Source organism: Centruroides vittatus, unplaced genomic scaffold (assembly GCF_030686945.1).
Source record: "Centruroides vittatus isolate TY-2023 unplaced genomic scaffold, ASM3068694v2 contig_352, whole genome shotgun sequence".
NCBI classification, from domain to species: Eukaryota; Metazoa; Arthropoda; class Arachnida; order Scorpiones; family Buthidae; genus Centruroides; species Centruroides vittatus.
In genome coordinates, this window is record NW_027122175.1 from 839,472 (window position 1) to 851,921 (window position 12,450).

Sequence of the window (12,450 nt, forward strand, 5' to 3'; positions counted from 1 at the left end):
TTTACATAAAATTCTCAGTTTTAAATTTAAAAAGTACATATATACTTACAAATGCTGTAAATTTTAACCCTGATTTAAATGTATCTGATGTTTTTATTAATTGAACTTTAACATCTTTATCATATATCCACATAGTATTCGTTTTGTTGTATTTCCGACTTGTAATTTCTTCTTCTACGAGTGCAAAAAATTCAATTTCACGTTCAAAAAAATCGGTTTTCAATTGCAGATCTCTCAATAAATTCATCGAAATCTCTATTACACCATTAATCTGAAAAAGTTATTATTATAATTTTTACCATTTATTAATTTTATTAGGTTTGCTTTAATTACATCACTATAATTTTTAATAACCTTTGCTTTCACTTGTGTTGACTCGTAAGGTCGAACAGAGAGATAATTATACCTTGTCCTTGGAGCTACGGTTAATGTTACATCACCTCTCACTGGCTTTCCATAAGTATACCTAAGTATTTAATAAAAGTATCTAAACAATTTTAATAGCACTGATGTTAATTCAACAAAATAAATTATTCAGTAAGCATGCTGTTAATTATAAACAGAACTATAAAATATAGATAACAGAAATTTAATGAATCGTGAAATTTAAATGTATATTGATTTTATATTTACATTGTTATTAAATATAAAATTTATAATATTTTGTTGATGAAAGATGCCAGAAAATTGTAGGCTATACTGTACTGCTATACTGTTGTTGGTCCCTACAGCAGGCTTTGATTTTTCCCATTAAAAGTTGGCTTGACCTATAATAGAGTTGGCCAGATGGCAACTCAATAACATAACCTAATACCATAACTTAATAACAGATTTCCAAGAACCAATTACAACAGTGTTTGAACTGTTCCAATTTTATTGGTGATCCTTTCTTTTTGATAAAAATTGGCATCAACTATTTGTTTTAGTAAATTTTTAGTTGAAATTATTCAACAGTTGTGAAGCTTGGTTGGTTTACTTTCTTTTGCTTTTATATTTTATTACATTGTCACAATCAACAAAATTTTTCATACGACATCTTTGATGAATGACATAGTTTGCATAGACCACTGAATTAGATCCTAACAGTGGAGTTTTATCATATATATTAAACCTGATAAATGATTTTCATCACAGAACTGAAGAAAATGAATTACAATTAATTATAGTCACTTATACATGAATAATGAAAATGCAAAATGAATGTCAAACAGCTTCTTATATTCAAAAGAGTTAATTAAAACTTTTACGTTTAATCAGAAAGTAACCGCAATAAAGTGACAGAGAAATTTGATTCAAAATCTTTTCTCAGAATGAAACTTTTTAGGAAAATCTTTTTTGCTCTATATACCTATCAGAAGGAGTCAGCAAGAAAAAAGAGAAAATTTTTGCCTTGGTGAATCCGGATGATGAGCATGTTATTTCAAAATAAATTTTCTAAGAAGTTTTTGTTCCAAGAAAAACAGTTTGAACTGAATTTATATTTGAGAAGTTTCTTTAATAAATGTGTTAGCAGAGAGATTCAGGGTCATCAATGTATATTGTAGTTTTCCTAAAAGTGCAACTTATATTTAAATAATATCTTTTGGACATTGATTTCCCATTGAACTAATGTATTACTTGAGAAATATATTCCTAACCAACTAAAAAATTTGAATTTTTATGGAAATATATAAGCATATAAATAGAAAATACTCTTTTATTGTACACTAAACTGTAACACTGTAATTTATTTAAAATACATAACAAAGTCATCTGTGATATATGATAACCATCTGAGATAAGCAATACAAAAGAAATCCATTAATCTAGTTGCTAAATAATTATAAAAAATAAGCTATGAAAATATTAATGAAACAAAAAACAATTTAAAATAAACAAGCAATTATTTATTGTGACATCCTCACAACGCCAGACTGCAATTTTTAATCATATTTTTAATTTATTTAATTTAAAATAACACTCTCCACTTCAAATTAGTAGTGGCTTGCCCCTGTACATGATACTTTTCCTTTAACAATAGAGCCGTGCCAGTCATCTATCTAATTCCTTTCAAGTGAAAATTTTTTAATTGAAAATAATATGACTTTCAGTTTGCATTGGAAGTTCTTATATAGTTAATCAGGGCCTCCTTCCCCTAAAGTTTCCATATCTGGTCTCATCTTTTATCGAATTCCAATCACAAAATTAAGGAAAGACAAACAGACGGACAACAGTGGAAATTTGTAGGTCTACAATTTTTTCAAATTGCAGCCCAATAATAAAAATATACACTCCTGTTCAAACAATGTAAGTATGAATTTATTCAATGAATCATATAGTTTACCATTCTTAATTAATCAATGACATTATGCAAAATGATATATCAAGGTCCCTCTGTAAGATGTTAATGTTTCATTGTTATAATTTTCTTTGTAATTAGTATAGTATTTAAACCATTTCTATATAAATATTTTTAAAAAAATCAATAAAATCATACATTGCTTTTATAGTGCAGACAATATCAGATTCATTGTAGGTTGCATAACTGGGTAAAACGATATGAACTTCAAAAGTTGGAAGTGCTAAAATTAAAATTTAACTTTTAGATATTTTAAAATATCAGATTAATGCAGAATTATATACATAAATATACATACAATATTCGGCTACGGTAAATGGTTTAGAAAAATTTTGTCCCTGAAATAATTTTTTCATATGTTATTAACTAATTAAATAAAATGAATTAGTAATATTAAATGAGCTTTCTTGAACTTTCACGCACCTTTACGTCGACATGAACCGTCCAATCTCCTAAATTGGGATCGTCTGCTAATAAGAAATCTGCTGCAGCAATACCTTAATAATAAAAGTATGCAAATATAGTCAGAATTAATTACTTTATTAACTTTCTGAGTTTTATAATACCTCTACTTATTGGCACATTTCTCCATTGATGTATTTTATTCATATGTGAATCCTACAAAAGTAAAAAGAACCTTTTAATTTTATAATGTGACAAATTTTATATTAAGTAACAAAAGGACTTCGCTCACCCTAACATGCATATCAATTGTTCCCGAAACTGATGGAATCAAATAAGGATCCACAACTATTGCTCGAAATTGCACTGTAAAATATATAAAACATTCTACATACATCTATAACTCCAAATAATTTCTACCATGTAGTGAGATAAAGTATTTGATCAGAGTTTCTTCTACAAAATCTGAATGGAATATTCTTGAATTTGATTGTTTGGTATTTACTATGTGAATTTTACACTACATAAGTAGCTGAAGCTTAACATGTTCACCACAGTGTATAAAACTGATTTCCCTACCAATATGCCAAAAAATCTATACATTAATCATAAAAAAAGATGTTTTATAAAACATTTTCCAATGAATTTTTTAAAATATATTAGCAAAATAACAAACGTGTGATATTTATAAATAAAAACCGATTTCAATAAAGCAACACAAAAATTAATAATTTGTTAAACTTAATACAAAAATACAGTTTTTATAATCATAATTTGTAACAAATTTTTGTTCTTGGGGTCTGGAGGGACATTGCTACTTCACATAGGAAAGAAAAATTATTGAATTTTGAGCTGTGATGCATACGTTATTATAGACAGGGCTATTTTTCAGTCAGAATACACTAGTACACCATACTGGCAGATAACATGAAAAGTATTTATAGCTGGTACAGTGTATGATACTGGCAGTTGTTCAGTAAAAACTATTCTATATGTTTGTGGCCGCCAGCGCCAGAGATCCCGAACACTGCCTGGCAACACTTGCCAACGAGATGTTGGCTGGCAACTTGTAGAAAAAGAAAGCACGAAAGTTCGCGGGGTTTTTGCCTGGATGTTGGCCGAGGATGTCGGTGACAGTTCTCACCTTTTTAATAAAGTTTTTTTGTTACTGTTCGTGTTTGTCTGCTTAGTTCTAAAGATCAGTAGGATCGAATGACAAAGTGGTGACCCGAACGTGATGCGATTAACGAACTACCTGGACTTTCGACTGAATTGGATAGTGAACAACTCTGTGTCTATGAAGGAACATTTTTAACAGGACATGCAGGTATGATCAGTTTCTGAATCGTAAATTCAATAAGACGACTAAGAGTGCGTGACTCGGGCTAAGCCTAATCAAAGACTATCCCGCTTTCCTTGTACCCGCATAGTTAGGCGCCCGAAATGGCGTAACAGAACGAGTTGGAAATCGGATGTGTACAGGCAAAAATGCCTATCTTCACTAAAACCAACATGAAATTATTTTTTGTGCAGCTAGACGCAGCTTTTGCCATTAATCGGATTACAAGTGAGAACACTAAGTACAACTATTTAGTCAATTCCCTGGACGCAGAGATTCTATCTAACATCAGTGACTTACTATTTGACCGTCCAGCCGAGGCTCCGTTTACTAAACTCAAAGATCGACTCCTCGAAATTTTTCAGAACTCCGCTGCTAAAGAGGCTAAAATTCTGCTTGAAGATTTGGCGTTAGGGGATCAGAAACCCAGCGTTTTACTCCGTAAAATGAGGGAGCTTTCAGCGGGCAAGATTACCGAAGAATTTCTTAGAAACTTGTGGCTCCAACGTCTCCCCAAAAATATTCAGACAGTTCTGGCTGTTAGCGGTGATGAACTAGACAAGCTAGCCATCCTTGCTGACAAGGTTGCTGAACTTACAGAACCAACCCAACTGGCCAGCATCAACTTAGAAGCCGACAATCCCGTAATCAAAAATCTCGAAATGCAGATTTTAGAACTCACAACGAAGGTTGCAGAACTTAATGTATCGCGTACTGCTCGTCCCCGTTATCGTAGTAGAGAGAGAAACCGACATGACCCGAATTCGAGGTATCACATTAGTTCACGCCCTCGAGGAAGAAGCCTCAATCGTCAGGGATATTGTTACTACCATGATAAGTTTAGATCAGCCGCTAGGAAATGTCGTTCACCGTGTTCCTTCGACCGAACTGCTGATCAGGGAAACGAGCGCAGCCAGCCGCAGTAACGGCCTGTGGGTCCAGCCTGGCTCCTAAATATAGCCGTCTGTTTGTGTATGACAACAAAACTGGCCTAAATTTCTTAATTGATTCTGGAGCAGATTTATCGATCATTCCCAATTGCACTAAGAATCAGCCTACAAAGGTTGAATTGTATGCTGCCAACGACTCTAAAATCTCGACGTATGGAACAAAGGTGCTAGAACTTGACCTCAACTTAAGACGTTCTTTCAGATGGGAATTTACCATAGCTGATGTGCAGAAGCCTATAATCGGTGCAGACTTTTTGGCCAACTTTGGACTCATTCTCGACATCAGAAACAGATTATTGGTCGACCCTCTGACTTCCCTTACTACACAAGGAAGATATTATACAGGACCACCTACTTCAGTCAAAACTATAATCAGCAATTCCCCAATGCAGGATATCCTCAAGGACTTTCCACATCTCACTCGTCCTCGACCGTTTTCAGATAAAGTCAGGCACAACACAATGCATTATATCGAAACACATGGTCCACCCGTATTTGCCAAACCCCGTAGATTGCATCCGGCTCAGCTGCAAGTAGCAAAGCAAGAATTCCAGCACATGATGGAGTTAGGTATATGCAGACCATCAAAGTCCAACTGGGCTTCTCCCCTCCATATGGTGCCGAAGGGTCGTAACGATTGGAGACCTACTGGAGACTATCATGCCCTGAATAGGATAACTGTTTCCGATCACTATCCAGTGCCACACATCCACGATTTTGGTCAAAGTCTACACAGAGCCCGAATATTTTCCAAGATCGATTTGGTTAGAGCCTTCCATCATATACCAGTTAACCCAGATGATGTGCCAAAGACAGCCATTACAATGCCATTTGGGCTATTTGAATTCGTTTTCCTTCCTTTTGGTCTCTGCAACACAGCCCAATCATTCCAACGATTCATGCACGAAGTTCTGAAAGGCTTACACTTTTGTTTTTCATATCTAGATGACATCCTCATTGCTAGCACTTCGTGGGAGGAACATAAGATGCACATGCGGCAAGTGTTTCAACGCCTTGACAAGTACGGTCTGCAAATCAATGCATCCAAGTGTACTTTTGCTGCTCCACATGTATCATTCTTAGGATACATGGTGTCTTCCCACAGCGTTATGCCACTTTCAGAACGTGTATCTGCCATAACTCAACAGAAGCGACCACAGACCCTCAAACAACTGAGAAGGTTCTTAGGCATCTTGAACTTCTATCGTAGGTTCCTACCCCATGCAGCCCATCACCAAGCTCCTTTACACGACCTACTTAAAGGAGCAAAGAAAAACGACCAGCGCGAGATTAAATGGACTGACAATTCAATTCAGGCATTTGAGTCATGTAAGTCACAATTAGCAGATGCCACCTTACTACATCATCCTTCACAGAGTGCTACCCTTGCACTTCACGTCGATGCATCCGATTCTGCTGTGGGCGCTGCCCTTCATCAAGTTACAGCACAAGGTCTCCAGCCACTGGCGTTCTTTTCCCGCAAACTGAGTAACTCTCAGCGTCAGTATTCTGCATACGACCGAGAACTTCTGGCTGTGTATTTGGCTGTGAAACATTTCCGGTTTATGCTGGAAGCACGACAGTTCACCATTTACACAGACCATAAACCATTAACGTTTGCCTTCCAGCAACGACACGATAAGTGTACACCCCGTCAGTTGAGACATCTTGACTTTATAGGACAATTCTCAACAGACATCAGACACATAAAGGGGATCGATAATGTTCCAGCTGATGCTCTTTCCCGTATTGAATCAATTAGTAGCCCATCTATAGATTATAGCAAAATTGCAAAAGACCAACAGCAAGATCCTGAGCTCCAGTCTCTCCTGACTTCAAGTGACTCATCACTTGTACTTAAGAAGTTTAAACTTCCTGATAGTGATGTCGAAATTTACTGTGATGTATCGACAGGTCGCATTCATCCATACATTCCGCCTAGTTATCGTCGCACTGCTTTCAACACTGTCCATAACCTGTCCCATCCAGGTGTAAGGAGCTCAACAAGATTGGTAAAAGCAAAATTTGTTTGGCCATCCATCAGTAAAGACTGCCAGACATGGTCTCGCACCTGCATTTCTTGTCAACGGTCAAAGATCCAGAGACATGTCGCTAGCCCTTTGGAAACCTTTCCTGTTCCAGACGCTAGATTTTTAAATATTCATATTGACATTGTTGGTCCATTGCCACCTTCCAACGGCTCAACATATTGCCTCACAATCAACGATAGATTTTCTCGTTGGCCTGAAGCAATCCCGTTGCCAGATATAGCAGCTGAAACAGTAGCTTCAGCCCTGTACTCAGGCTGGATATCTCGCTTTGGAGTGCCTGCCCAAATAACATCTGATCAAGGACGGCAATTCGAATCTGGCTTATTTAAATCCCTCACTCAACTTTTTGGTACCCAAAGAGTTAGGACAACAGCATACCATCCAATTGCAAATGGCATTGTTGAATGCTTTCATTGTTCACTTAAAACTGCCATCAAGTGTTACTCTACTGAAAGATGGACGGAAGTGCTACCTACAGTCTTGTTAGGATTGCAAACTGCGCTCCGTGAAGACACCAATACTACCGCGGCTGAGATGCTCTATGGCACCAGCCTCTGACTGCCTGGAGAGTTTTTCGTCCCAGGTTCTCAGGATGTCAATCCATGTTCTTTCGTCGAAAAACTCAGGACGATGATGGCGAACTTAAAACCAGTGCCTGTGGTGCACCACTCCTACCGCAACCCATTTATCCACAAAGAACTGCAGTCATGTTCCCACGTATTTCTTCGCAATGATGCTGTACGGAAGCCCTTGCAGCCTCCATACGATGGACCCTACGAAGTCGTGTCACGTGGTAGCAAGACATTCACTCTATGCATAAAGGGAAAAGAAACTGTAGTTTCTATTGATTGACTGAAACCGGCTTTTATTCTTGCAGCGAGTGAGTCGGACCAGTTACCCCCAACATCTTCAATGCCAAGACCAGCGCCAACTAAACGTACTACAGATAATCCAGCCCCAACACGACAAACTACCACACGCTCTGGCCGACATGTAACCTTTCCCGCTCGTTTCGTGTCGCAGACACTGGTGTGGGAGTAGCTGTGGCTGCCAGTGCCAGAGATCCCGAACACTGCCTGGCAACACTTGCCAATGAGATGTTGGCTGGCAACTTGTAGAAAAAGAAAACGCGAAAGTTTGCGGGGTTTTTGCCTGGATGTTGGCCGAGGATGTCGGTGACAGTTCTCACCTTTTTAATAAAGTTTTTTTGTTACTGTTCGTGTTTGTCTGCTTAGTTCTAAAAATCAGTAGGATCGAATGACAAATGTTCAATCACTATATATAGATACCGGTAGTGATTTTTTAGAAAAGAGAGCATGTTTATAGTTTTACAAATAATAAATAATTACTTATAATTATCCATAGTTTTAGAGTGACTTTTATCAAAAAGCTTCTGGAATCAATAATCATAGTCCTTGCTTCCAATCTTTATGTTGTGGCCCTAGGATTGGGATACATTTCTGCTCACAATAAAAATTTTATTTCAATAATCACAAAGTACAAGTATCCTCATTTCAAAGTCAATGAGTTTGCCATTACTACAGGAAGTTACACTTATTATATTTCATACTGACTTTATAACTAAATTACCTTAATTATTAGAAAACTAGTTTAAAATCAGATAAAACTTCATACAACTTGAAATAGCACAAAATTAAAACAGTAATCAATTATTTTAACTTATTATTTGTTACAGTAGCACTTTCAGGTATTAAAAGTCATTAGTAATAGATCTGTACATACATTTTGCAGATCTTAAAAGATTTATGTACACTTATTTTTTGGTTAAAAAGAAACATACGCTTCTATATTTTTATTTTTGCTACTTTTCTACATTTCTGGTTCTTATCAATGACAGTTTAAAAATAGTTAAATTTACAAATGCAACTATTTTTAAACTAACCAGTTTAAGATTTAAATTTACTATACTAACTACAAATTTTAAAATAAATTTAACATACCTAATTGGCCTGGTTTATATACAGCTTTATCTGTTTGAATAAATACAGAATAACTTTTATGTTCATATATTAATTGAGTATGATTATGAAAATTGGCTCCTCCATGACCCTCTATTGTAAGATTATATAAACCAGGTTTCCAGTCACCAATCTGTTGGAAAAAATATATAAAATTTAATAAATTATTAAATTTATAAAATTTAACATAGTTCATAAGTTCTATATATATTTTCTTCTTCCTTCGTTTCTATTTTCTTACTTTCTTTCCTTTGTCTCAAAGCAATTCATACATAAATTGTCACCGCTTGAGGGAAAGGATTACCCTTTCCAAGAATCGCGAGTTAAACAAAGAGGGAGAAGATTAAGGCTTCCCCAAATTTGGGGAAATAGACAAAGGAAGTATGAGCCCAAAGCAGCACAAGAGTGGAGAGTGGACTTTTTGGGTTGGACCTCGAGGAAGACAGACGTCGGACGCAGCGCTCCAGACTCGAAAGAGGGTGAAAGAGAGGAGACTGCAGTCAAGAGACAGAGAACCTGAGAAGACCAGGGAGAGAGATACAAGGATCATAGGACACTAAGAGAGAGAGAATCCAGACATAGAACTGCTCGTTAATTAGAGAAAGAGAAAGGATCACGATTGTGAGGACGAGAATCGTTAAGGACATCGATCAGACAACTTGGACCAGAGTACTTACTACTTTCTTTCCTATTGTTCCCTTGCTTTCTTAAGTCTATTCCTTTTCTTTGCCTTATTATTTTTAGCTAGATGTAAGTTTAGTTTTAAGTTAGTCAGTTAAGTTTATACGTTTGTTCTTTGTTATGCGTGCATGTGGAATCTACCTGTAAAAATAATAGGAGGTGACTCACTCCCCTGTAAAGTATAGAAGTGAAATTCTGTCAAGTTGGGATCTGTGTATTAAAAGAACCGCATTCAGAGGAAATAAAAAGGAATATTCACCATGTGAATTTTTATCTCTGCATTGTTATTTGTAACCATTACCTGTGGACCCACAAATATCTCCTTCCAAACAACAACACTGTATTAAAAGTGTAACCACCTTGTAACTGTTTATTTGTTTTCATTAGAAGCTGAAGATGGCCACAAAATAGTCAAAGAAACATTAATACTGTATTTTTGCAATAGTGTATAATTCACAGAAAATTGCTAGAACAAAAGTTAAACCTTCACATAATTTGACCTACTGTGTGTCCCATGCCTATGGAGCAATGACCACTCAATAGGCAATTTCAAATTCACACCCACACCCACTTTCAAATTGCTTTTTTAAACACAGATAACCCAAGATTATGCTCACGAAAATAAAGTTAAAAGTAAAGTTATTGTTTCCTGAAGTTAGATTTGATTTTTTAGATTATAAAATGCAATTTTTTTTGAAGCAAACACGTGATATTCACTCAAGTGCTTTCAAGTTACATATTCATCTTCAGGAGACAGATCCTAAAGTTGTATGTGTCACCTAAAGGTAGGTGTAAAATCTAAAAGAAAACAATAAAACATCAAGTTTGTACTTTAAAATACAATATATTTTATGTCAGAAAATATGCTTGAGAAACTTCTATTTTTATATTGCTATTTTGTATATACAATATATACAAAGTATTAATAATATATAATATATATTTTATGCTTTTTAATAATAATTTATCAAAAAATAACAATAATATATACGTACTTCTAATTCCACAATTTCTGTTTCCCCTAAAGATAAATGAATAAAAATTTAATTAAATTCTAATATAAAAAAAAAAATTTATTTGTCTAATATATAATGATTGTTAACATACTTGCATGCAAAACTAATTGTTTACTGACAGCTTCAGTGAGCCCTTCCACACTAACTGTCACGTCCACGTCTGCCAAAACATCATATATGGAAACACTAACATGATAATGAAAGTTGGGACGAAGTTTTTTAGGAGCAACAACTGCATAAGAATTTAATTCTTGAGTAACACTGGGGGAAAAAATATATATAAATAAATTTCTAAGTTATAAATAGTGAAAAATCTATGTAATTAATGAATGAATTTGAATTACCTTTGTGATACTATCCCATGAATAAAAAAAGATAATAAAGTGACATAAATCTCTCTTATTATCATTATTCTGAAAGAAGAAAATTTAAATAACTTATTTAATAATTTACAAAAGCAAATAAATTTGATTATTTTATAATAAGTATATATATATTTTTTATAATAATTTTATTGTATAAAAAACAGCTATTGGCTTTGTTACTGGCAATAGAAGACAAGTGCTGTCCAGATCAGAGGTTCCAATGGCAGAAAATTCCCAAAACATTGAGTCAATAAAAACAGCTGCTTGAAGCTGGAGCTCATCACAGAGGGGGAGAAACTCTTCCTCTGTGATGAGCTGGAGCTGATCACAATTTATAGTTAGATAGTAGTAACTGAATGTGGAAGACCCACTGCAATTCTCAAGACTGCATTTAAAAGAGACACTATCCAGTACAAGACACTGGGAGAGCATCCTCCAAGCACCCAAATTTTACATTAGGGCACAGGATGATGATTGTAAGGTGCAAAAAGATCCTCCGATCCTCCACCCTGGTGCCATTTCAGGCAAATGTGAAATATTTGAGGAAAAAGCCTGCCTGCAGAAGTATAGTAAAGAGAAAAGTAACATGGGAAGTCTAACTGAAAGCCATGTTGAAGTGTAGACTGAGAACTTGGAGAAAAGTAACCTGAGGAATTGCATCAATCATAAGCATCAACACCAATGGAGGACAAGACAAACAAGTAAAGAAGGCACTTTTCTGTGCCAAAAGACCATGCTCCACTGTGATACCCAATGTTTGAATCAGTTGAGAGCATTTTAAACCCAAGCAACTGCCATACATTGGTGTGAAGGAGTGATGAATGGGATGCAGGAAGAGGAGCAGACAGCAGAATTACTTGATAGTAGAGACCCACCTTGTATCTTTTAGGATCAGCTTCAGGCTGATTCCTAAAAGATCTGGGGTATACAGTACCACACGAGTCCCCAAAACATGACAGAGGCCTTTGATTGAGAGAACATAGGTCTGTCTTTATAACCAGCCAAAGCGATTTTGCCCAGCTTGATCAGGCTAATAGCTCCCAAATCTCGTAGGGACTGTGTGCATTCCAATCACTACTCACAATGTAGGAATGCAAGTGGTGAGGTGCCTGTTGAGGAGGCAGAGGGTAGAGGATAAAAGCAACCCATGACATGATTAGACATTGATGATAGTGCATTGGAGTCATGGTCATAAAGTTTGGCACAAGCATTTAATGTCAGTCTGGTATTGGAAAATCCTCCTGAGATGCCAGCCAGTCTCCAGGCAAGGTTATGAGTAGATCTTCCACTATGACCATTTGGGTGATCTCACTGAAAGATTTTGAATAC

The 12,450-nt window shown here is 35.7% G+C and overlaps 2 protein-coding genes across 2 annotated transcripts in view; one reads left to right on the plus strand and one right to left on the minus strand.

Annotated features, from left to right (window-relative positions):
* The window catches only part of LOC136974639 (CD109 antigen-like), a 49,651-nt gene that overhangs the window by 26,715 nt on the left and 10,486 nt on the right, over nucleotides 1-12,450 (minus strand). Inside the window, exons 2-12 of the mRNA XM_067269565.1 lie at nucleotides 11,101-11,169; nucleotides 10,848-11,017; nucleotides 10,736-10,761; nucleotides 9,042-9,192; nucleotides 3,033-3,106; nucleotides 2,905-2,956; nucleotides 2,762-2,835; nucleotides 2,637-2,676; nucleotides 2,477-2,561; nucleotides 355-466; nucleotides 50-271 (exon numbers count right to left, since the gene is read on the minus strand). Coding sequence (XP_067125666.1) covers nucleotides 50-271; nucleotides 355-466; nucleotides 2,477-2,561; nucleotides 2,637-2,676; nucleotides 2,762-2,835; nucleotides 2,905-2,956; nucleotides 3,033-3,106; nucleotides 9,042-9,192; nucleotides 10,736-10,761; nucleotides 10,848-11,017; nucleotides 11,101-11,165 — 1,071 coding nt within the window. The 5' untranslated portion in view covers nucleotides 11,166-11,169. The remainder of the gene's footprint in view (nucleotides 1-49; nucleotides 272-354; nucleotides 467-2,476; nucleotides 2,562-2,636; nucleotides 2,677-2,761; nucleotides 2,836-2,904; nucleotides 2,957-3,032; nucleotides 3,107-9,041; nucleotides 9,193-10,735; nucleotides 10,762-10,847; nucleotides 11,018-11,100; nucleotides 11,170-12,450) is intronic.
* Nucleotides 9,682-12,450, plus strand: part of LOC136974642 (15-hydroxyprostaglandin dehydrogenase [NAD(+)]-like) — a 29,842-nt gene continuing 27,073 nt past the window's right edge. Inside the window, exon 1 of the mRNA XM_067269567.1 lies at nucleotides 9,682-9,728. The gene's annotated coding sequence lies outside the window, so the exon portion shown is untranslated. The remainder of the gene's footprint in view (nucleotides 9,729-12,450) is intronic.